This window comes from Musa acuminata, chromosome BXJ1-4 (assembly GCF_036884655.1).
Source record: "Musa acuminata AAA Group cultivar baxijiao chromosome BXJ1-4, Cavendish_Baxijiao_AAA, whole genome shotgun sequence".
Classification (NCBI taxonomy): domain Eukaryota; kingdom Viridiplantae; phylum Streptophyta; class Magnoliopsida; order Zingiberales; family Musaceae; genus Musa; species Musa acuminata.
The window spans coordinates 6963869-6989399 of NC_088330.1; the positions used below are offsets into that span (position 1 = coordinate 6963869).

Here is a 25531-nt window from a genome sequence, read left to right on the forward strand (position 1 = left end):
CGGTCCGGCTCGACGACATTTGTTTGCCATCGACTCATCCGTTAAATTAGACTCGAGCTTGAACCAAACCTGAACCACCGATGAGTGGTCGTACACGGCACGTGTATCAAAACCATGGTTGTGCCAAATCGAATTGGTGAATCAGACTAACCCAATTGCATAGTTAGTCCCGTTTGTGTTGCGCAAAATTGGATGGATCAAGCGATTTCGAGTCGATTGATCTCACTTGGGAGTCACCTGGGTGAGCGAGCTACATTCGTGTACCACCAAGAAAAGGTCACTATAAATTTCAACGTGTAAATAAAAATAAAATTATTTATTTGACGAGTTGCCCTCGTTTGCTCGTCAACATTGTCAAGTTTTTTTATGGTATTGCTTCCGGTACCTCAGCACTGCCGGACGATGACTTGATGGGATGATGGTCGATAGCGAACTCACACGATTGAGGAGTGCTTGGTCCTCGGGTCGATGTCAAGAGTTCTCGACTTTCAAAGGCACGTCTCTCAGTCAGTTGGAAGAAGCATTGAGCTGGATCAGGGGTCGGGATAACGTCGCCAAAGTTCGGGAGCACGTCTCTCGGTCGATTGGAAGAAGCGCTGAGGTTGAGTTGGATCAAGGGTCGGGGTAGTCATCTCTCCAATGAGGGATTGAGTCGATTCGGGAGTGATCACGTTTCTGCACACAAGCTCTGATTGGGAGATTCCCGACTTGAGCTCCTCATAGATTAAGTCAGTGGTTTCTTTTTTATTTTTTTGTTCTATATTCCTTGATCAGATGTTGGTCAAAGGCTTTTATACTATTGTCCGAGGATTGGTTGTACACGGGTTTGGCGTGACGATCGATCTCCCAAGGGACGAGTTCGTACTTTCATGCGACTGTCACCCGGTATGCGAGGAACGACGCCATGCAATGTCGTCTTGAGCTTTCTGGGACGCGACTTGTTGAGAGGATGCCCTCCTGTATGGGCTCCGGCTCAACGTGAGAGGAAAGTAGCTCTTGTGCAGAATCCACAAACGTGTAACATGGCATGGGTTATGATGTGACGATCCGGAATATGCGGTCCAACCATAACATTCGCCCAAAAATGATGGGAATTTAAAGAAATTGACTCTGAGTGTTTTCTCAATTAAGAACTTTGAAATCAATTCGGTTAAGTTAAATTGCTTTAGTTTTGATTAAAAAATAATGATTTTTAATAATAATATATATTGAAATATGAAATATCCAAAATGTGCCTTTTTTTCATGAAATATATTTTTGACTGTCATTTCTTTCACCGTTGATCCGGCAACTGATGCTGAGTCGCCGAGCAATAGGCGCAGATCCCTGCACCACTAGATGTTGGCTGTATCTGGATATCTCGACTCAGAGAACATCCGCACGTTGGGCACTTGGTTCCCCAGCCCTTGTTGCCATGGCCGAGAGCAGCTACCGGAGATCCAAGTCCCAATCGATTCCCCAGTTACGACACCGCAGGGCCACCGGAGAGCAGCCCTTGTGACGGGGACCGGTGACGGTCCACTCTATTCGACGCAATTCAAACACTATAGCGAACTGCCGGTCAGGAGTGATCCAGCAGCCTCCTCATTATCATAGTACATACTCTTCGCTTTGCACCGTGACGGAGGGAGAAAAAGGCCTGAAAGCTGTCGTTGGGATGCCACCTGCATGTACTCTCACGTCAGGAACACACGTGACACCGTTTATTCGGCAGTACAACAGCGAGGATTATTGGGTAAAACCTTAAAAAAACCCAATATTAAGCTTTTATCGGATAATGCTCCCCTAAATGATTTTTACTTGGGTTACCACATTTTTATCGATTTGATGAAAATGTCCTTCGCCTCCACCAGAAGCCTCTGATTGCCATCGCCGTCTCAGCCGACCGCCGTCGCCTCCGTCGACCCCTTCTCCCATCACGAGCGGCGTCGCCCTCTCATTCCTTCCCCTGCCCCTCCCTTCCCCTTTCTCCTCTTCACCCGCCGCCCGCGCTGCCTCCACTGTTGGGGCCCTCGTCGCCCGCCTCCCTCAGCAAGGCTGCGGCCACCGCGGCAACATCTCCACCTTCCCCGCGATCGAAGATGGGGAGCTCGCTGCCTGCGCCGCCCTCCACCGCTCCCTCTTCCTCAGGATCGAAGACCGGAGCCCTCTGGCCCCGCTCATCGGATCGCCGTCGAAAGGCAAGCGACTAGGGCACTAGGCAGGCTGTGAGGGTGCCAGCAACGTGTGGCGAGGGCGTCGGCAGCGGAGGCAGCGCGAGCAACGAAGGAGGAGGAGAAGGGGGAAGGGAGGAGGAGAGGACGGCGTCGCTCGCGATGGGAGAAGGGGTGACAGTGGTCGACGATGATCAGAGCTTGCTGGGGAAGGGGAGGGGTGTTTTCGTCAAATCGATGAAAGAGGGGTGTCCCTAGATAAAAAATCATTTAAGGGACGTCATCTGGTGAAAGTTTAATATTGGGGTTTTTGTTAATTTTAACGCTGAGGATTATTTAACATATGTTATCATAAGGAACTCACCTGCGATCCAATAGTTTTGTGCCACGAGGTAATGGGGAGTGACCATTAGGTGTTCCTTCTCCTCTGGGCCGGTCGAGTCAAGATGGGCTGAATAAGGTCCGATTCTTAGAGCGATGCGTGGGTGAGACGCGTAAGAAGTACCGCCAGAAAACATAAATCTTTTGCCTGCCCATTATCTACTACCCAACGATCCACCCGCCTTGGAATGCGTGAGTTTGCCTACTGGTGATTCTAGCGTCGGCCCGCAGTTGCGGCCAATGAAAGCTGATGCAAGCAAGTGTGTGGCTCGGAACGAAGGGGATCGATGGCGAGAAAGGGCGTGGGTGGAATTGGGACAGGTGGGCGGTTGCTTGGTCGGTCGGTCGGTGCCTGCTGCGGGACCCACCTCTCTGGATTATACGCAGAGACACGCTTTTTATTTGCCTCGTTCGATGTACTTATATGAGATTTTTATTAAAAGTAATTTTCAGTCGGGAAGTTGAGGTTAGCAAAAATGTGAACGAATCAGTATAATAATAATACGACGATGTAAATAATAATTTTGTACATAATATTTTTATTTTAATTTTTTTTTTAAATAACACATCTAGCCATTAAACCCATTGCTCGCCAGAGCTATCTCAACTGACGTCGTTAGTCCAATAGTTGCACATCCGACCTATGACTCGTGCATGAAACGATGATGGAATCTCTTCTTCGCCCTCCCTTCTCTTTTTTCTCCCTTGCTTCCCTACGGTTAACAGTGAGGGTATGTGATCGCCTCTTCTCATTCCTCATCCATAGTTGACAACGTGCTTCCTTCTTTTTTCATTACAGTTGATGATAAGAGTTGTGGGCAAGTCTGTAAGCAAATGTTCGGAGTGAAGGAGAGGGATCAGACGACAAGGGAAGGACAAGGGTCGATAAGGGTAAAAGAGTCATTTAAAATTATTTTTGAATTTTTAGACCCTTTTCGGGAAATTTCAAAAAGTAAGGATTTTTTTAAAAATTTGCCTAATAATAATTAAGATTACAATAAAATTACCTCGAAAAAATAATTAGTAGGGAATGGATTTGTTTTGTAAGTTGTTTTTAAGAGGACGAGGGAGCCGCGGTCGAAGTAACTGGATCTGTCATCGTCGTAGTCGTCTTTCCTTCTTCCTCTTCCCTCGTCGGTCGGCTCCCCGTATCTCGATCCCCACCAACCTCCCCTTCGCTCGCAGGCAAGACTTCGAACTCAGCCGCTTCTTCTTCTGATTGGATCGGAGCTTTCATTTGCTTTGTCGATCCGATGGAGCGGCAGTCGATTATTTTGACCTTTATTTCGTTCACTGGTTTTGATCGTAATCGTGGATCGGCTTTTGATAATGTCTCGTCGTTCAGAAGGATATTTGTTACGATCTGATTGGTGATTCCTTGTCAAGTTTTCTTTATTGAAATCGTCTTTTTTGCCCTTTCTTACTGGTAAGTCTGAAAACCTTGCATCCAGTCTCGTATTATTTTCTTGTTCTCTTTCTTATGATCAGATCACGTTACACACTTCAGTGCTTCTCATCTTCAGCTGATCGAAGTTGGTGATAACTTGGATGGCTATCTTGTTTTCTTATATCACATAAATGCAGGCAGTAGTGCTTGTGATTCTCTTGACCTTTGTAGTCTAGTGGTGCTGGCATAACGGGGTTGTTTATTTGTAGGACCTCAAGTTTATGAGGTTGTTGAATATAATTTTTCTTAATTGGTATAATCATCAGAGAGACCAAGAGCAACAATCTTGCTTGATTACTCTATATTCATTCTCCAACTTCGTGGAAGTTGCCCACGCTAGAGTTTGTGCCTGAGGTATCTTTTTTAAGCATGTTTTGATCACGAAGATAGTACACATATTTCCGAACGTATGTTTAGTTTGTGCCCTTCTCCATTGTCGGTTCCAGTACAATTCTCTTTTCAAAACCAGGGAATCTTTCTGAAGCGACAATTGCTATGACTTGCCCCTGAATTTTTGTACTCCCCCTAGTTCTTGATTACAGATTACGAACTGGTTTGAAATATGAGCATGGGTATACTTCCTCAAACAGATAACTGACTTTCCAATATAAATGCGATTCAAACTAACTGAACTCTTTTTAGTCGATTTAGGAAATTATGAGATTAGCAGAAGTTGATAGTCAAATATGCAACTGGTTCTCTTTTGTTTTCATTTTTCAGGAGCAATAATCCTATGATCCTGATGTTTTGCTGATTTTCCATTGCAATCTTACAGCTTATAAATTTCATGATTACCAGTTTCTTTTACTTGAGTCTTTGTGATTATTAGGATTTTCTAACTAAATTTAGTTGATTTTCTTGGGAAAGGATAAAGTATATATTTCTCACGAGCATGATGTCTATCAGTGTTATAGTAAGAGTAGGATTCAGTGTGATCATCTGTTGTTTTTAAGGTCTTTCTAAGATGGTATACAATGACCAATCATTCTTTGTTTTTGTTGATTTGCATCTAACGAAGTCCTTGAGGATATCTTTTAACAAAAAGAGGCTATTCTAAATATCAAATAATTAAATTTTAATATTGAGTTCCAACAATTTGGTTGATGAAATTCTGTTGCTTTCAGATATATATTTTTCATTGTTCTCATTCTGATTAATTGTATTATACTGTGGTTAATTGATTATCTTCCGGTTTTCTGGGGATACTTTGTTGCTTAAGAGTTAATATGCCAGGCTATTCTGACAAGTATTATGTCCCTTCGTCTGGCTGTTTTTTTTCCTTTGTTTCAACATTTCTTGTCTGCTTTTTAAATAGGACCATAATGGCTTTCTACATGGCAGTGTGAAATTGTAGACAATTGAATCTTACATCATTTTCCCCTCTAGATATGGGTGAAGGTGGTTGTTGTGTTCAACTTCTTGATGGTGATGGCGTATTCAATGTTGCTGGCATTGAACATTTCATGAATTCGGTGAAGCTGGCTGAATGTGGACTGTCCTATGCAGTGGTATCTATAATGGGTCCACAAAGTAGTGGTATGACTATGGGTTTTTTGAACTTCTATTGGTTATTGCTTTTGTTATATTCTTGTTGCATAACTCCCTTGTTTTATCTTATCACTTCTTCTTTGTTAAACTCTCTTGTGATTTTTTTAATAATGTTATTGTTTTCTGTTTTTGATTTTAATCCTGAATCAGCTGAACCAATTATAGGCTTCCTACTTCTATCAGTTGATGTGGTTGACTGCCTATGTTGATGTTTGAGGAATTATATTCCATTTGTCTAGGATGGCTGGCTTTGTAAAAGCTGTGACTGATAGATGCTGTTAACTAAATGAAAATGCTCACTGTAGGTATTAGAAAATAGCCTGATACTGAATGGTTTAATTGCTTACAGAAAGAAGAATGAACCCTCTCCTGAAAATACGTTTTTTATTTAATGCCTTTCTCCAAAATTGCTTCATTAAAGAATCACCTCTGGTAAAGGTAGGACACTGTACCCTATTTCTGTTAGGTTTGTTATTTCCCAAAATTGTCTGAAAGCATACTATGCTGTCTACATTGTTCATTATTGGAAATTTGGATATAACTGAGGAAATATTGCCTAGGAAAGTTTCCTGCACAGTACATGCTCAGGACAATTTGGTTCAAGGATTTACAATTTTAATAACTCATAATTGCATGTGAGGTGAATGGCATTAGATTTTGAACAGTTCTCATAGACTTCAACTCCTTGAGAGATTAACCTTGGCAATGTCAACCTATGGTACCCATGCTTTCTAGTGGTTTTTGTCTTTCTGAGTCTCTCACTTAAACTGCCAGCATATGCATTTGTTATTGTCTGGTTAACCTGCCTGTCCTTTTACTAAAGCTGTTGCCTTATGCAAAATTATTACATTAATTTCCTCCAGCCTATACAAACTTTATAATTAAGCTGGTGACTCTTCTGAGAATCTGGAATTATTTCTCATACTACAAAATTTCCAAAGTTCATTTAGCAAGGAAGAATGTTTTGACATCTATTTGGAAATGCAGTCTTCAACTTATGTATTGTGTTAATTACTTTATGTATGTGTAATCTACATAGTGTTATTGCTATCACAATCCAACACCTGGCTTTTGCCAGTTTAGAGATTTTTCCTTGTTTCAAACATAAACATTAGATGCATTTAACTATTAGGGTTCTGAGTGAATCTTTCTTTTGTCCACAGGGAAGAGCACTCTTTTGAACCATTTGTTTGGGACCAACTTTAGGGAAATGGATGCTTTTAGAGGAAGGCAAGTTTTTCTCTCTTCAGCCTTGGATTTATCAGCATTTATAAAGTTAATCATTTCAAGTTGTATTTAACTGAGTTCCCTTTTCCTTAGGTCACAAACTACTAAAGGCATTTGGTTGGCAAAGTGCGCTAATGTTGAACCATTTACAGTGGTTATGGATTTGGAGGGTACTGACGGAAGAGAGAGAGGAGAAGTAAATATCTAACTTAGGCAATATCAACATTTATTATAGAGAGCTTTATGGAACTGCACTTTGTATTCTATATGAGCATGGAATTATACATATTATATGTGAGCCATTTTCTTTTGAATCTTGCCACACCTATGTATCTATTTCCTACGATATATTGTGTTTAGTGTGATGTCTTTTAGTTGAGTGTGCACGAAGTAGGTATTTACTGATTGGATCTAAATAAACCTTGATAACATCATCATTAGAAGCATGGACTGCCATTTTGCCCAAACCGGTGTGAAATGGGTGGTACGTTCAAAGTCTGGGCATGAACCAGTATGTGGACAGCCTCGTTTTGGACAGCCCGCTTCAACCCATTAAAAAAATAATTAAGACATTTTAATACTTGTGTTTGCAAGCCCTCTTCATATGTTTAGTCTCCTGCTGTCGCATGCCACTTGCTGTGCACTGCCGACTCATACGGTTCCACCTCCACTTCTCCTCCTCCTCCTCCTCCTCTTGCTCCACCGCCTCCTCTCCTTCTCCGTCTCCCTCCTTCCTCCTCGTCTTCCTCCACCTCTTCCTCTTCTTTGTTTCTCTTCCTCCTTCCTCCTTCCTCTTCCTCCATTGCTTTCTCTTCTTCGTTCATCTTCCTTCCTCCTTCCTCCTCGTCTTCCTCCACCACCCCTTCCTTTTCTCATTCTTCTTCCTCTTTGAGTCACTAGTAATACCGGTGTACATTGTGTCAGACCTGAAACGACTTTCCTTGATTAGAATCATAGCTACTGTTATTGACAATCTCGTACAATATGGTAGAGTTACTAATCATTCTAGTGTGCATTGCCTGCAAAGCAGGCATGAAACTCAGAATAAGATGGAAATTGTTGCTTGATAATTAGATATCTTCAAATTTCACTGGTAATAGGTTAACGATGAATATTTTTAACAGATCAAAGTTCAGTAATAGATTCCATTTGTTGTATTTGTTGATCCTGTACCTTGGGAACATGAATCTCCTTAAATGACTTGCTATTGAAACTTTGCAGACTTCCATTTTTTTTGTCTTTTGAAAATTCTGTATTGGCTTCTCAATCCAGGAATACAAGAGCTGCCGTTGTTGATTAAGTTTTATTTAGGTAACTACTTGTTGGAGTAGGGCAAAAATTTCTTTGGATGGTCAGTGAAAACCACCTTTTTAATGCCTTATTTTGTGCTTTTGTGAGGATACTAAGTAGCAACTTAATTGTTGACTTGTTTCAATCTTTTTTTGTTTTCGTTTGTAGTGTTTAACATCATTATGTATCAGTTATTAATCAGGAGTTAGGGCAAAAACAAACATTTGGGTTGTGGTTTTATTGTTTATGCAGGTCCTTTGAATATAGTCCAATACCTAACACTTTGACTTGTCTTTGTTCCAGTCATCATGTGTTTCTATATCTTCTGGGATCTTTTCAACCTTGTTTTACTGTCTTATTTATATGCTCAGGATGATACTGCATTTGAGAAGCAGAGTGCCCTTTTTGCTTTGGCAATTTCAGATATAGTGCTCATAAACATGTAAGCCTGATATCGACTATGGGGCATGACTATTTTATTTATAATTTAAAACCTTGAGTACAATTCAACTAAAATGTCGGTGCATTTTCTGACATGCCTTGATATCTTAGGTGGTGTCATGATATTGGTCGTGAACAAGCTGCAAACAAGCCCCTTTTGAAGACAGTGTTCCAAGTATGTTTTAGTTGTATGTATCTTTGATTCAACCATGTAGTATATTGGTAGTTTCAGTTGTTCACTTTTGTTGTATTTCGTCCAATAACAGGTCATGATGCGATTGTTTAGCCCTCGTAAAACAACATTGTTATTTGTTATACGTGACAAAACCAAGGTGCAATTTCATTATAATAATCACAAATTTAACTTCTAAAATACTGCTATTACTTCAGTAATGTCTGAGTTTCAATTTCAATCGACTTTCATTTTGTGGCAGACTCCCCTAGAACATTTGGAGCCTGTTCTCAGGCAGGATATTCAGAAGGTGTGTCAACTATTACTCTGTCTATGCTGTAATAATTCATTGCTGATATATCCTGTTGATATTTTTTCTTTTGCAGATATGGGATAATGTACCTAAACCGCAAGCTCATAAAGAAACTCCTCTTAGTGAATTCTTCAATGTAATTTATTAAGCTTTCTTTACTTCGCTCCTTGCTGATAAAGATGCATTTGGAGCTTTCTATTTCATACTATAACTTTTGCAGGTGGAAGTAGTGGCTCTTTCAAGCTTTGAAGAGAAGGAAGAGCTATTTAGAGAGCAGGTCTGTTGTCACATAATTACATACTCCAATAAATCGAAGTCAACTTCTAATTTATTTGTAGTAGTGGTAGTTGTATATCATTTTCCTTTATTTGATCTAGTATAAGATAACATTTGCTTGCGGTCCATGTGATTTGCATGACCCTATGCAGTCAAGTTGCCTTTAAATAACAACTCTGATTGTAAGTGGAAGTGTGTCTTAAAAGCACTCATTGCCTCTAGAATCATGAGTATGGTTTGAATCATGACGAGGGTTCTGTATATTGTGAAAGTGAGGGAGTGAGATCTGCTTCAATTATTGATTATAGCGATTGTTCTCTAAAATATATCAATAAACATAGAGCCATAATTTTAAACATACATGATGACGTAGTGTCACAGACTTAGCTAGTTTTGCTTAAGTCGTGTGGCACCCTTGCGTGTCCGTCCGCAAAGGTCAGCCTCCCCGAAGCCTCCTATGGTCCCTTAGGACCCACAAAAGAGAAAAATGGGTTAGAGAAAATGCCTCACTCGGGATCCACAAGCAAACATTCCAGGAAACACTTCATGGACAATGCAAATTATAAACAGACTTTACAAGCTCTGAACAGTTGCACAACAAAGGGTCAAAATGGTCCATTACAGACCGAAAATCTCTTACAAGTGTCCACATGACACAACCTTTATTTACAAGCCTAAAGCAGCCACCAAACCCAACTAAAATGAGACTATTAAGCCTTCGGCCGTCCCTCTACATGCTGTGCAAAGCATGAACATACCAAAAGACACGGACATATATGAGCATTACATCAAACATCCTGTTTCGAAGTTTGTCCGTGACAGTAGTTAGCTAGTTATTGTATGACTCTAAATAATCTGTAACTCCTTGTAAGCCACTATTATAAACCACAACGGAACACATTTTGCGATTACATGGATTCTTGGGCTTATTGATTAATTTTCGTACTTTATTGAAATTCAACAAGATAGGACACCGCTTTACTCAAACCTTTAGAACTCCATAAAATGGACAGGATATAGGATATACAAAATGTGACTAGGAGAACGATCTTAAGAATAACAGTATCTTAGAATACCTAACAAATATGTGAACCTACAATTGGGGTAACATGGAAAGCTTCTTCATTCTTTTGGTTGCATCGGCCTTGAACCTCTGGTATTAATTTTGAAGAATAAACAGTATCATAGTATTTGAGAGATTCTAGGGTATTGCTAACTTGTTAGGTAGACTTAATGGCTGGTAGTAGTAATTGTTGATATTCGCGGAGGATTGTTGATGCAGCTGCTTATATTTTTTTTTCACTTCAAGGGTGAGAGCCAAACTATATTGCTTAATCAGCTCATTTCACACAATGATGTGATACATGTAAAATTTAGATTGTTGAGCAAATTACATACTCTCTGCTGCTATAAACCATCATTTTGATGGGCTAGCTTATTGTTTTTCTTCTTGTCTTGGTTCACTTTTTATTGGCAAATATATTTGGATCCACTCATATAATCAAGAACTGTATTTTTTATAAGATACTTAAGAAGTTTGTTGGTATCTAGTTCTTTGGGGATATTCCTTCTTTTTGTTTCTTATATTTGTTATTGATGAACAAGGTTGCCTCTTTAAGGCAAAGATTTTACCATTCCATTGCTCCCGGTGGACTTGCTGGGGACCGACGGGGTGTTGTTCCAGCATCAGGATTCTCGTTTAGTGCTCAACAGATATGGATGGTTATAAAGGAGAACAAGGACCTTGACCTTCCTGCACACAAGGTGATGATCTGGTTGCTTCATTAATTGCTCTATCAGCAATCCAGTTATCAGTATTTGTCTGCATTTGTAGGTTATGGTGGCTACAGTACGTTGCGAAGAAATTGCTAATGAAAAGCTTGCTTACACAAGTGCTGATAAGGTAGTTGATGGCTAACGTAAATTTTGTCTATTTCTATGTGACATTTTCAATCATTAATTGCTTAAATTCATCTGCATTACAGGAGTGGGTTCAACTTGAAGAGGCTGTTCAACATGATATAGTGCCAGGTTTTGGGAAGAAGATTACTGCAATTCTGGACGAGTGCTTGGCTGGGTCAGTGTTCTTTTTGTTTGGAATTTTCCTGTTGAAGTTTGGATTATCAATAGTAGTTTCAACTTTCAAGTATTCTGTTCTTTTTTTTTTTTCATAAGGAACATTGATTGATGGTTTCATACTGTTTGAGATTGTCTCCTTGCACATCCAATGCCTTGTATTGAGCATGTGTTGCCCTTAGATTGGCAAGGTAGGTGCTGTATTTGCCTCTGCCTACCTTGCACCCATGGACTTGTCTATTGTGAAGGATAGGCTGGCATGCATTCATCCTCCCCAGGGCCTGTACTGGCAAGTGACTATGCCAAATAGTAGGCAAAGGCTTCAACAAAACTAATGAGAGAAACCAAGCCTGGTTGATTGTTTTTGGGGTCTGTTATTTTTTGTGTATCTCTGTTTTGCTTTCTCACTCTCTGTCCTCCCCTCTCTTTGATCCGTATGGGATTTGTATTTGATAATCCGTCAATCTGATACCACGTCTTGGATGGAAGTTTTGGCGGAGAGAGTTATCGTTGGGTGCTCTCGGCAGGTTGAGGATCGCTGTTGGTTTCAGTCTCCTCCTCTCTTGCTGTTGTCTAAGGTTTGGATAGTGTGTAGCTGGGCTTTGGGTCTTCTCATAGCAGTTAGACGAAGTTTAGATGGACTTCAGCTGCTGGAACTTGAGTAAAAAGGTGTTGCAGTTGGAGGGCAGAACCCTTTTTTAAACTCCTCTTCTTTTGGCTTTCGGCATAAGCTGGAAGGCTAGGGTCGATTGTGAGACTTCTTGGCTACTTTTGGTTGCTTTTCTTCTTGTTGTTGTTGTTGCCAAAGGTATCTTTGGAAGCTATTAAGGCCAACAACAATTCAGAAAAGATCTCTACAGGAATGTACCTGCAAGCAAGATGAAGGGCTGTTGAACTTACAACCTCCTTCCTCTCTTTCTCTCCTATCTTCTCAGCTTAGAGTCGACTAGTCACTCAAGAGGGGGCATGACTTGGATGCTTTCAAGGGGGTTGCAACCCCTTAGATTTATAGGATTATGGATGTCCAAAGTCTTATTTTGATTAGGACTTCTTAGTTCCTTGCAGCCATAGGAGTCTTTTGTTGGGGGTGCCATAATTGTCTAGGGGCTGCCCTAATCCTTGTCCTGCTAGGATTATGATCGAGCTGACTGGGGATGCTTTAGATGGGTCGCTCTTTTATAACTGTAATAAGGGTGGAGTCCCAAGGGTTTTAGGACTTTCCTTGTAGAGCTAGCGCATAACCTTCTCCTACTCCCAGCAGGAGTGTGTTTCTCTTGCTTGGTGGCTATTGCTATTTGGGTGAGGGCTGTTCTAATCCTAGTTCTGCTAGGACTGAGATTGAGGTGAGTTAGCTGCTGCAATATGGGTTTGCTTGGCCGAATAATGCTATGAGGCTTCAAGAGGCCCTTAGGTAGGGGTTGACTTGACTGGTTGAGTGCTGTTGAGATCGTTCCTGATCACTATTTCTCTCCCTCCCCCCACCTCTCTCTCTCTCTCTCTCTCTCTCTCTCTCTCTTACACACACTATTTCTATTTTCTTGATCTGTTAATCTGGTCGAATCCCATTACTAATTTGCTACGATATCATTGTTTTAAGGTCTAAGTAACTGTTAGTCTTAAAGGAAGATGCACTAGTCATTTAACTAAACCATGGTTAAGTGACAGCAGATGGACAGTGATGATAGAATTAATCAGGGACAGATATTCTTAACAACTATTTGTACCCAGGAGGCTTCCTATATATGTGTGTGTGTCTGCCTGTGTTTCTATGAAAACAAGCATGCATGGGTTCATGATATTTGAGTCTTTGAATTTCAGAGCTGCATAAGCAAATTTAGAGGGAATTGATAGTTATTTGTTCTATGTTTACAGGTGGTATTGTTTAGTTCTTTTGGATGCATCAAAATGGACTTCTTTTGTCATACAATGATGTAGGGGTTATATTATTTTATTTGTAAAGTTCATAGTTTGTAATTTGTATGCCTAAATATAGGTACAAATCCCTACAAATTTGTTAAATCTAATTATATTACAAAAAAATCTTGCCTTTCAAATGACCATTGTTAAGGTATTTTTCTTTTGAGGCACTATTACATATCGAGGAGCAAATATTTTTTAATGGTTTTACAGTTTTAGTTTTGTTTCAGAGCTGTTGAATCTTGTACTTCTGTTCTTTATTGGTTTTTGACTTGTTCAGAAGGTGGAATTAGTCATTATTCCTTAATGCTCTATGTCCTGCTTTTAAGCTGTTAAATATACTGCTCTGACAGATATGACATAGAAGCTTTTTACTTTGAGGAAGCTGTCCGGACTTCAAAGAGGCAGCAACTTGAATCAAAACTTCTGCAGGTACTATTCTCTTCTGAGCAACAGCTTATAGGTCAAGTTCATTTGCATTTACCAGGCTGGTGCGCTTTTCAGTTAATAGGTTTGTTATTATACAGGTAAATTTAAATGCTCAAAATTCTTGATAGCATACCATTTTGTTGACATGATCTTCTAGCTATACATGCTTATTGCACAGAGAATCCCATCACATTAAGCCTTAATAGCATTATATTTCTTTGTGGTATCTACCTACCACTTCAGTATGCCTTTCCTGCATAAAAGATACCATTGTTCTTATGTTAAATGGTTTTTACCTCTTAGTATCATTGTTCTTTTTTTAATTTTTCGCGGAGCCAACATTGCTGGTACTAATAAACCATTATAATATACTACATATTATATTATTAGGTGAGAATTTGATTGTTGTTCATGTAATTATCTCCCGATCATAGTTGGTAATTGTCAGCTTAGATAGGGGGAACTAAGATATCTTGTTAAGGATATGTACTCTTGTTTTACAAATTGGAACATTTAATTATATTCAATGGTTGCTTATTTAGAAGCTTCTTTCAAATTTTCTGTAGTTGTGGTAACCTAATTTTATTATTTATTTAACCTTGTATTAAGGCCCAAAAAAGGAGTATCAGGGTGAACCGAAAATTTTGACAACTTTATTTAGCATGTAGTATGGCTGGGGCTTTATGTGATCTTTTCCAAGCAAATGATTCTTAACATTAGCAAAATGGGTTAATGTAAATGTGACTGTAGTAACATCTGTTAAGCTACTTATGTTAGCTTGGGCTTGCTATTTTCTGGTTGAGGTGGGTAAGATGTATGCTTTTGTGCAATATTTCTGTCTCTTTTCACTTCAAATGTAGAAGCTGGATTTCAAGGGAATTCTGATGTTAAGGGAATGTGTACAGAACGTTTGATGTATGATTTTCCATGCCATTGAACATATTTAATAATTTTTCTTAAGAAAATTTTCACTAGCTTGAGTGGAATAACTTTTTTTGTACAATAATCAAGATGATAAATCTAGTATCTTACTTGATTTTTGGGCAATGACTAAAGCTAAATTGAAACCTGTGAAATTGGTAGAAAATTTATCATTAATAAAATGTGTCTTCCATCAGTGTTGATGAATTTTACAAATGTAGAAATGCTTGGTAGGCACTGTGTATTTTGTTCATAGCATATGTTCAATATATATGCTCATAATTTATATCAATTGAATTTATATATTTCCAAATTGAAAAGATATCATTGTCTCCAGTCTGTAAGGAACATTGGTATTCTTGGATTAATAGTAAAAATGTGTAATATATCTTTTGATCAAAGGAATATGAAACTTATCTCCATATGGATCTCATCTGTTTGAATTTTGCATGGTGCCAATGAATTTTAAAATTTGATTAGAGACATTTAGCTTGGTTTTCATTTCACTCTAAAACCCTCGGTGGGTGGAGCCTTCTGCACTAATCTGCTGTTTTCCAAAGCTGTCATTTGGAGGTTGGGTAGTGAATCAGCACAAAGCATATTCTTAATTGACATTAATTTTTCAGAAGTTTCAAGTCCCCTCCTCTTTTTTTTTTTTCTTCATTTCTTCCTTACTGATTCAAGGGTGATGCTGCATATTTTGCAATAGGTTCCATAGGTTCCCACCACATGAATATTCAGCCTAATCCTTAATCGATTACCGGAGGAGCAACCTCGTGTTGCACCAATCCCTTCATTACAAATAAGGTTGAATTTAGTCTTAGGTTGTATTAAATTAATTACAGTTATACTTATAACATCTTATACAGGGTGCTAATACATCTTGTAAATGTCAAAGTGAAAGAGTATATGATTCTCAGATTTGCTGGATTGAGTTCCCTTGTCGTGGGGAAATGTTCATGATATTCTATGATTGCTTAAGGGTCTTCATAGGAAATAAAGAATTCTTGAATTCATAAATTTTCTTCTTGTATCATAGACTGGATCTGTGTGTCATAAATTTTTTGGTAATATTTTGCCCAGATATTTTTTTCTCAAACTAAAGATGTTTGTAGTTTTCTCCTTCTCAGTGACACATTTTGCTTGTTTCAGCTGGTCAGTCCTGCTTATCAAACAATGTTGGGCCATATACGGTCCAAAGTTTTAGATGATTTTAAAGAAGCTTTTGATAAGGCCCTTGAAAAGGAAGGATTTGCTGTTGCTGCTCTTGAATGCACTCAATCTTCCATGTTCAAATTTGACAGATGCTGTGAAGGTACATGAGTTTTTTGAACTTTATCTAATTATGTAATACATATGGTTACTTTCTGTAACTATGTGCTTGTATTTTGATTTGTGGTTGTATTGTTTTTTTTGGGGGGGTTACAGATGCAGCTATTGAACAAGCAAACTGGGATCCTTCCAAAATTCGGGATAAGCTTCAGCGTGATATTGACACCCATCTAGCTTCAGTTCGTACTGCAAAACTTTCTGAGCTTACTGCACTATTTGAGGTATGGTAGGAGTTTTGTTGTTTATTTACTTTAAGTTGGTGGTCTTATTGTGAATCTCTCTTTTTTTTTTTTCAAAACAGAAAGAGATTGAAGGATGAATAATTTAAGGATGGTATTATCATTGGAATTAGTAATCCGATTTACTTGCAGGGACAACTTAATAAAGCCCTTGCAGAACCAGTTGAAGCTCTTCTTGATGCGGCTAGTGATAATACCTGGCCCGCAATAAGAGAACTTCTTCGGCGAGAGACTGAATCAGCTGTCTCAGGATTTGCTTCTGCCCTTTCAACATTTGCACTAGACCAGGCAACTGTGGATAAAATGCTTGTGAAACTAAAGGAGTATGGTAAAAATGTTGTTGAATCCAAGGCAAGAGAAGAGGCTGGAAGAGTTCTGATCCGTATGAAGGATAGGTAGTACATATTATCAGTACTTCTAAACTGTGCTTAGAGTTTGGACATCAGGATGACTATCTTTCTTTTATTTTCAAATGCAGATTCTCTACATTGTTCAGCCGTGATGCGGACTCTATGCCAAGAGTTTGGACGGGAAAAGAAGACATAAAAGCAATAACAAAATCTGCACGTTCTGCAGTATGTCATAGAAAATTGCTCTCACAATTAGAGTATTTGTCACCTTAGATTTCAAAATAACTGTTTGTTTGTCAATCGTTGTTGACATATCTTTGCAGTCTCTAAAGTTGCTGTCTGTTATGGCTGCTATTCGTTTGGACGAGGAAACCGATAAAATTGAGGACACTCTTTTGCTTGCTTTGGTAGATGTTTCCAGCAATGGTGTTAAGAATAGAAGTATCCAGTCATTAGATCCACTGGCTTCAAGCTCATGGCAAGAGGTGATTAATGATCTTGTCACTTTTTCATGTGACACAATTCTAGTTTAAGTGCCAAATATACAGATAGAATTGTGATCCAGCATCTCATAGTCTTCATTTTGAATGTGAGACTCGTGTTCATATGTTAGGACATTATGGCTGGTTTCTGTTGTCGTTGGATCAGTTCTTCATATGGAATGATGATCTAATAATCTATGGTCCTCAACTATTTTATTTTTAGTTTGAATTCAGGTTTCTAAGGCATATCAAAGACTCAATGTTGTAGTCACAACAGTCTTGAATATTTTTCGTTTCAAGTTATAACTTACTGCTTGGATCATTAGTGTATAAACTAATATTGTCTGCACTCCCAAGTGCTTTTGACTTCGATTACATTGTTTGAGTTCCAGCTGAAATATCACATCCTGATAACATGTAAGATCTCGGATTCTAAAATAATGTAGACTTTGATGGAGAAGTTGTGTTTTTAAGACAGTGAATTCTGCTAAGTCATCACAATGTATCCATAGTATGTAGGGTTACATTATCAGTCACTTTAGATATCGCAACATGGTGTTCTTCTTTCAGCTTTGAAACTCATGTTTCATTTTGATGGAATGTGCATCATTTTCCACTTCTTTGGTTATGACAAATTTATAATATGATTTTGGCCCCAAGTTGAACTGCTTTGTTTTTCACCAGGTTCCATCTGCGAAAACTTTGATTTCACCAGTCCAGTGCAAAAATTTGTGGAGGCAATTCAAGGCAGAAACAGAGTACACTGTTACTCAGGCCATTGCTGCTCAGGCATGTCCTCTAACTTGCAATTTTAGTGTGTTTTGCCCAGTCTTGCAAACTATAGTTGCCATTTTATAATTTATCTTAGGAAGATTTAGTTATGCATGATTTTCTATTGCTTTTAGAAGTACTTAGATAACCTGGTGATTAAGGGCATGACACATATCATAACATACGAATTTGGGGTTGCCTGCTTATATTGCCAATTGTCCCAACTGAACAACTCATAATATATTGGGTTTATGAAGTTGGTCTGCCCCATGTTGCTAGGCCCATAATGAGTCTTTGTTTTGCAAAATCAGTCATTGACCATAAGAAGGAAAAAGGTAAAGAAAAGATGGGGAATGAGATTGATAGAAGTAGAGACATTTTCCAGATCTATGCTATGCATGAAAAGAAGGATCAACCCAAATCCCTTTTGAATGGTTTGAACTTGGGTTCAGATTAAGTTTTTAATTTAGTCTAGTTAATTTTTCTCTTCTCCTTTGGAATAGTGTTAAGTATTTTAGAGAGGGCTTTTGCAAATAATTAGATCACATGACAACATATTGTATATTTATACCTTTGTTTCTTAGATTGATCAAGGAGAAGAAAGAAGAACTGGATGAAGAAAAAGATGGAAGGATCAAAATCTGGCTTGATTAAAATTTCAATCTCTACAAGGAAGTTTCATGTAATTGTAATTTGTAAAAATAGAAGACCATCACTCAGATATCCAAATGAAAGATTATTTGCCAAGATAAATCTTGAAATTTAACTTCTCCAGAGATGTAAAAAATAAATGATTGATTAGCCTTGACATAATTATATTTTTATCCTTCTTTTCTTTTTGTACTTGGATCTCTAAAAAGAGGGAAAGAGATTGTAATTGGGACGTCCATTATTAATTGTATGAATGAATTTCTTCTTCCACAATATATATGAGTGAGTTGTATAGGTCATAAACTTTCCCTTGATGTAAGTTTGGAGGACTTGAAGCGAGTCATCAACAATTTCTCTTCCTCCTCTCTTCCCCAACTATCCTACCACCTAGATTCTACTATTGCAAGCCTCCTAAATTCCAAATTGCTAAGAGTCTGACATTGTTGGAATTGCGAGTACTGGAGACTCATGGATCAACTTCATAAAAAGTCAAAATAGTAAAGAAAAGGATGGATCAATATCTTCCTCTTCAAACTGGTATGTGTTTGAAGTTATACTAATTGTTTCATTGTTTGATTTGACATTTCTGCAAACCAACTCACTTTTAGACCCCTAAGCTTATTACCCTTAGGTTGTCCTATATCAGGGATGGAGTGAGTTTTCTTTTGGTTGGCATTTAGCTTTTACCACCTCTTTGTACATCTTAGTATGGGCACTCACCTAAAACATTTGTTTCTTCAGTTGTGAAAGCAGCAGTAAGATGGTTAATGGTAAATTGCAGGCTTATGCATGATTGTTTAGATCGCAAGTATATTTTCATTTTCTCCTTGTTTTCTTCAGGTTCAAGGTTTGTATATGTGTGGAGTGTTTGATGCTTTGTTTCTTTAAAATATTTTGATGTCTATGGCTTGACGACCATAGTCACACATGGTACAGTAGTTGTAATATCAGTTAGCCTATTCCTAACACATTGATGGAAATGAGTTGGTGTACACACCTTAGTCCCGGAGTAATTGGTATTCATTGGGATTATATACTCGATAGAGGAATGGGGGATGATTGCCAAATTGCCAAGTTTGTGGAAACACCCATGACATAATATGGTTGAGTAGTTGACTTCCAATGACTTGATATAAGCATGCAGTATCTTGATTCTTGATATAAGTTTATGGTCTAATTCTAGTGCTTAAAAGTATCATCATTTCTTTGTTCCATAAAATTTTAATGCTACATTGTTGTGTTTCTTTGTGTTCTTCTGGTATCAGGTCAGCCATTATATAACAGATCATTTAACAGAACCTTTTATCCTTTACATCCTTTGCAATATTTGCTGATTTCAGGAAGCCAATAAGCGTAACAACAGCATGTTACCCCCTCCATGGGCAATTGCTGCTATTTTAGTGTTGGGATTTAATGAGTTCATGACACTTCTTAGGTAAATTTACTTAAAGTTATGACTTTGTGTTAAAGTACAAGGTTCCCTACCTCCTGGTAATAATGTTTATGTTGTACTTTTGCAGAAACCCTTTGTACCTGGGTGTTATATTTGTCGTCTTTCTAGTGGGCAAAGCCATTTGGGTTCAACTAGACATCGCGGGTGCATTTCAAAATGGCGCTGTGAGTGATAAATCAGAGTTCCAGTTGCATTTCATTTTTCGACAAAGCTAAAGATACCATTTTAATTTAATTGCACCTTGTTAATTCTTTATTTGACAGCTTCCTGGGCTTCTCTCCTTGTCCACAAAGTTTCTCCCAACAGTAATGAACATCCTTAAGAGATTAGCAGAAGAGGGTCAACAAGCTGCAGCTCCACCATCCCAGAGCAAACCCGAACTGGATTCAAAAGTATTTAGGAACAGCATACGTAGCAATTCAACATCGGATCCATCTTCTAACATAAGTTCAACAGAGGATGGGGATGAGTATTCGAGTCCTCTGAGAAAATGATGACCAAGTAACAGAATATGACATGCCGTTTGCAATTTTTTTTCATATCGTTTCGCCCAATTGCAATAGCTTTGTTGTGTTCAGCGAAGATGGCGTTTTCGTTGTGGTAAGAAGAGTCTATAAATGTATTCATATCGTGTAGCTGTTGGTGTTATGATACCGCAGTTCGTATGAGAGAGAATTGCAAAATTATCAAACGGTGCTGCTTTATTTAGAGGGTTTGGGTCCGGGGTTTGCTATACAACGAAGTGCCTTTGTTCTGAAGCCTAACTGACATGCCTGTCTTCTCAATTGAACTTTGTTTAATTTTTTATTTGTTTAACTTTATTGAGCATGCATGCATGCATCGCATCTTTTACATCAATCCACTGAAAACAACACAATCTGATAAAGGGAACTCCGTTTGAGAAAATTTATTCATGCTATTGTCGTGTATCAATTGAATTCTTGCAAGGTAGAAGCTGGTAATTCATTAGCCTGCACAGAAAAAATAGAAATACGTTGCTCTGTCCAAAACAATTTACCGGCAACTTTTCAGCTTCATCTTCACAAGGCAGAAATGCAGCTGGAATTTTTTTGAAGATTGGTAGCTACTTTCGTATAAGCATAGCCGAATGGTCTTTGTTTCTATCGAGATGCGATGCCATATGATGGTACTGAACTTCTACAAGACTCGTTCGTGCGTCACATCCTATACGATCGAATCCTGAGAGCATAAAAGCCACACAATTGGCTATAGGTACTCGACACTACAATTCGACGGTAAAAAGCCCTCAGAACGCATTCCGTCAGCCCAACTCATAAAGGCCCATATAATAATAATGATACTCGGAAGAAAGGTTTTCGAGTTTGTCAAGTCGCTGGAGAACGGGGAACGAGAGGGCTTTCTTCTGATTAGGAGTGCGTGTGCAGGAGATGGATCACCAGTACAATGGGGGGAGTTGGATGATGATCCCAAATCAGAACCCTCTCAATCAGGATTTCCACTCTCTCCAACCTCAGTACCCGCCGCCGCCTCTACTGTCGCAGCCTCAACAGCAGCCCCAGCAGCAGCAGCAGCACCATCACCACCCGTCCTTGGCTTCTCACTTCCATCTCCTCTCCGTAAGTTTTCTCATCCGGTCTGTTTCGCCCCAAGTCAGGTCTGTTTTCGTTTCTTGATTCAGGTTTACTGTAGACTCGGTTGAACTTATGATCGATAAAATAGACGGTCGATCAAGGTCTAATTCGAGTAGATGCTTTCAGTTTTTGTTAGGGTTATGTCGATGATATCCTTTTTTTTTGTTTTAGTAGTCCGATTAATACTAGCGTTCGTTCTTCTACCAAATTCTCATATTTTTTTTATTTTGAGACATGAGACCGAAGCAAAGTTTGGTGGATCGTTTTTGGATAAGGTTGATCGAATCTTTATATATTACTTCATCGACGATCATGCAAGAAAAGAGGAAATTAGTTTGAGAACTCGATTACAGTTTCTGATACAAAGGAATTCGATTAGAGAAATACCTCTTTGAAGTAGAGAAAGTGTTCATATTGAACCCATGGTCATTTGAAAGTCGATTAGTATCTGCTAAAATCTTAAGCTATATTTGTAGTTGTATCTGGAGGATGTCCTATACTGCCAGTTTTTCTTGCTGATGCTTTGCCTCTTGTCTTTTGCAGTTGGTGGAAAGGTTAGCCGATGCAATTGATAGCGGAATTCGTGATCAACAATACGAGGCTCTGGTTAATCTCTGTCTCTCCTCCCCATATGGCGGTAGCAATTTCAATAAGCTTGAGATATTTTTGCATGTTCTCTGATTCATTTTCTTAAAAATGGTTGATGACAAGCCTATTACCTGATTATATATAGAATTTTTCGTACATCTAGTAATTTGGCTTTCTAACTAGCAGGCAGATTATTTTTCTTATCCTTTTTTCCAGGTTACTGAATTGACCAATCAATTTAAAAGGTGTCAGCAACTTTTAGATTCTATTTCAGAAACCATCAGTACAAAGTCTTTGGTGAGTAAGACAATGATTTTCCATCTGTTCTATACAATATACCTTACACATCTATGTTGGATTTTTTAAAAAAAATTCATTACATTAAACAGCATATAAGATTTTCAAACATTTGACTTCATTTGATCAATTACTTGTGCAACAACGCACTAGCCATTTGATGTCTTGAAGTCCAACATCTATGTTGGACTTTATTCAAGTGCTTTTCTCAATGGAATGATAGTATATTCTCAAATCTACTTTGACAAGAGCAAATTTGTATAACATGGACAATAATTTGTTATATATCATGTCTAGTGCTAATGTTATATTAGCTAACTACTAAATTATCGTTGCATATTTGTTTGCTTGGGCAGACAATATCGGTTTCAAATGATTGCTTTTTGAATCAAGTAGGGATTAAAACAAACAATATTATGCTAAATTTCATATTCCTTCATGGATATGTAAAATATTACCCCAATATATGCATACATTAATATGTAGATAGATGTCTTAGAATTGTATATACGAGAATTTAACCTTGATCCTCTGTATGGTCATTTACCTGTAGATGCTTCAAGGAGGTAATATATACACTATAAAACACAGTTTTTTTACCTTCTCTCTTAGAGTAAATGTTTGAGAGAGGATAAGTATCTTGAACTTGTTGTGCATATATCAATTTAACTTTCTCAATTGACCATTGATAAACTCCTACCAGAAATGTACCCGGACTGTTTTACTGAACTTGTCAGATAGATAGGCACGCAAAAAAAAATCCTGAAATTGTTAGATAGGTAGACAAAAGAAAGTGAAGCAGAAACACATTTGAGGACTAAGATATTCATGATCTCTTACCTGGAAACATATTATGGCTTCTCTCTCCCCTTTCTCCCCTCTCTTTCGTCTAAAATCATTTTACCCTTTCTATTATCAAATGAATCTGGTCGTGTGTGTGCGCTCTCACCAGGAAGCACATCATGGCCTCCCCCCTCCCCTTTCTTCCCACCCCCTGGTGTAAAATCATTTTACCGTTTCTATAATTCTGATATATTGTTTCAGTTGATAGAAAGAGATCACTCTTCACTCTCTTCTACTTCTATCAGTTTTCTTCTTATTTTTTTAATAATGAATATGGTAGGCATTGCGAAGCATGTATGAGTCCATAGCTCTGACATGATTTATATAGAAGGTATAGAATACTGATATTCAGGCAACTATTGGACCAAAAAAGGTACTCAAAGATGATTTCATAAATCAGTTGTTGGCTAGTAACAATAAAGATTTGGTTGTGGTTTCATAAAGCATCCATTAGTGACATAATGATTTATGGACATTTGGAGCACCCAAATCTTGAACTAAATTTAATCAGTGTCTGGAACTGACTACAATCTCACAGCACCATTTGTTTACCAAAAAGAATGATCCATTAGTATCATCACACCAGTAATTGGCACGTGTTTTGTATCATCTTTTTCCATGCTTGTCAAGCGACATAAAGACCACAAGCTGAATTTTTCCCAACTTTCATGTGTGGTGGCTTGCAGAAAAGTTTTCCGTAGCTTATAAATCAATGGTTTTCTCTTTTCTCTGTGAATATGATTTTGAATCCTCTCTCTCTCTCTCTCACTAATATATATATATATATATATATATATAAGATAAATATTGCCTTGTATTCCTTTATTTCTTGTGCAATCTGACATTATTCCATGTGTCATTGAGGGTTAGAAGGATCTCAAGTCTCATTTAGCTTGTGTGCGCTTTATTTTCTCCTTCCCTTTCTCTGGTTAATTGGAGTCCTATTCTAATTCTTCCAGACAGTTGAGGGACAGAAGCGTAGGCTGGAAGAGACTATGCAACAACTGAACCAGAGGAGGTATGTTTATGCCTCATAGAGATATCCATGTGCATTATGTATTCCTACTTGGTTTTAGTTTCTTTTTTCTCTTTCTTATTAGTGCTTGTTTTTTAGCAGGGATCTAGTTGTCAAGTACAGAAGTCATGTAGAAGAACTGGTTAAGCCAGAGAGGAACAGATAGTACACGTTTCTTTTTACATGTGATATAAGAAAACTGTATGCATGCTTGACTTTGGGTTTAGTTTTCACAGACGATGGTTGCTAACTTCTTCCAAGTTCAAATGCACTTTAAAGTGACACTAGTTGAATTATCTTGATACTTGTTCCTGTGCGGGTGAATGCTCTGTTCATGTATCACACTGGTAGGCCAAGATGAAGTAGATCGACCGCAGCATGCTTTCAAGCTACCCCGAGGTGCCCACACTACTGCAGTAGAAGCTGTAGCCGTGCTCTCACTCGAATGCTCTATCCATTGCCAAGAGGTTATCATCCATCATTAGCTCATTCGTTTCTTATTAGGCCAAGATGAAGTAAATATCTCTGCTCATTTTCTTAATGAAGTAGTGTTTGATGAAAGTGCTAGTTTGATTGATAAAGATTTTATTTTTGGCTCAGAGCCTTCCTCCATTTATAGTTTCCAAAGAAAAAAAATATTTTATTCAATTTGATTGGTTGTCTTATTTTCCTGCATTGACCGGAATATTTAGACGATGAAGGAAAAAAGATGATCAATTTTCAAGACTGTCTTCAGGACAGAGGTATAGGAAAATAGAAAGAAAAGCTAAAACTCACTTGATAAGTAGATGCGGATAGGCGGAGATGATGCACATTCAAAAAGCTATCTCAACCCTAGAACTCTTTCCTTCTTTCATCGAGTCCACATCATCATTTGTGAGGTTTAGGTCCATCTCTCATCAAAGTTGTGAGAGAGAAGTTGTACTTTTTTTAATATAATAAACATAATTTTATAAGAAAAATTAATATATTCTTGTTATCAATTTAAAGCAGGAAACTAAAGCGATGATTGCTTGGAAGTTCTTGCATGGCAAACGCGAAGGTTGCAGATTCTTTCTGGATGCCTTTGACTTGAGGAATGTTGGTTTTAAGATTTTTCCATCAATTGAGAAGGCAACAATCTCCTTCTCATATAGGCTTCGAAGTACGGATGTGATCGAAACTCCCAAGAGATTAGGTAATGAGATAATTCCTTGACACACAGGAATTGCCTTCTCAACACACGAAAGAATTCCATATAGACAATGATTGAAGGAGTTCTACAATGATCAAGACTCTTTAGAGATTGGGTGATGCGGTAATTTCA

At 38.2% G+C, this 25531-nt stretch overlaps 2 protein-coding genes across 3 annotated transcripts; both read left to right on the plus strand.

Moving 5' to 3' along the window:
* Positions 1 to 3580: 3580 nt before the first annotated feature.
* LOC135644441 (protein ROOT HAIR DEFECTIVE 3-like) lies at positions 3581 to 20676 on the plus strand. 2 transcript variants are annotated; one of them, XM_065161996.1, is made up of 23 exons: positions 3581 to 3719; positions 5368 to 5517; positions 6693 to 6759; positions 6850 to 6952; positions 8418 to 8488; positions 8599 to 8662; positions 8754 to 8819; positions 8922 to 8969; positions 9046 to 9108; positions 9193 to 9249; positions 10854 to 11012; positions 11083 to 11151; positions 11234 to 11325; positions 13595 to 13673; positions 15744 to 15906; positions 16020 to 16144; positions 16295 to 16557; positions 16641 to 16737; positions 16836 to 16997; positions 17679 to 17787; positions 19761 to 19851; positions 19937 to 20033; positions 20133 to 20676. In XM_065161996.1, the coding sequence occupies exons 2-23, from the start codon at positions 5370 to 5372 to the stop codon at positions 20361 to 20363; spliced, it is 2424 nt and encodes an 807-aa protein (XP_065018068.1). In that variant the 5' UTR covers positions 3581 to 3719; positions 5368 to 5369; the 3' UTR covers positions 20364 to 20676. The 2 variants fall into 2 exon arrangements, with proteins under 2 accessions (XP_065018068.1, XP_065018074.1); XM_065162002.1 differs by lacking the exon at positions 3581 to 3719 and adding an exon at positions 3805 to 3960.
* Positions 20677 to 21191: 515 nt separating this feature from the next.
* LOC103980964 (mediator of RNA polymerase II transcription subunit 9) lies at positions 21192 to 24521 on the plus strand. The gene is made up of 5 exons (XM_009397510.3): positions 21192 to 21467; positions 22026 to 22088; positions 22287 to 22367; positions 24170 to 24228; positions 24328 to 24521. Exons 1-5 carry the CDS (start codon positions 21279 to 21281, stop codon positions 24389 to 24391), a joined length of 456 nt encoding a protein of 151 aa, XP_009395785.2. The 5' UTR covers positions 21192 to 21278; the 3' UTR covers positions 24392 to 24521.
* The last annotated feature ends 1010 nt before the right edge of the window (positions 24522 to 25531 follow it).

Excerpts from the sequence above, each read along its gene's own strand:
- LOC135644441 (XM_065161996.1), top strand. The coding sequence starts at position 5,370 with ATGGGTGAAGGTGGTTGTTGTGTTCAACTTCTTGATGGTGATGGCGTA. Across the intron at positions 8,820-8,921 it reads TTATACGTGACAAAACCAAG|ACTCCCCTAGAACATTTGGA; the intron begins GTGCAATTTCAT and ends ATTTTGTGGCAG. Across the intron at positions 16,998-17,678 it reads CTTCAAGCTCATGGCAAGAG|GTTCCATCTGCGAAAACTTT; the intron begins GTGATTAATGAT and ends GTTTTTCACCAG.
- LOC103980964 (XM_009397510.3), top strand. The coding sequence starts at position 21,279 with ATGGATCACCAGTACAATGGGGGGAGTTGGATGATGATCCCAAATCAG. Across the intron at positions 21,468-22,025 it reads CTCACTTCCATCTCCTCTCC|TTGGTGGAAAGGTTAGCCGA; the intron begins GTAAGTTTTCTC and ends TGTCTTTTGCAG. Across the intron at positions 22,089-22,286 it reads ATCAACAATACGAGGCTCTG|GTTACTGAATTGACCAATCA; the intron begins GTTAATCTCTGT and ends CCTTTTTTCCAG.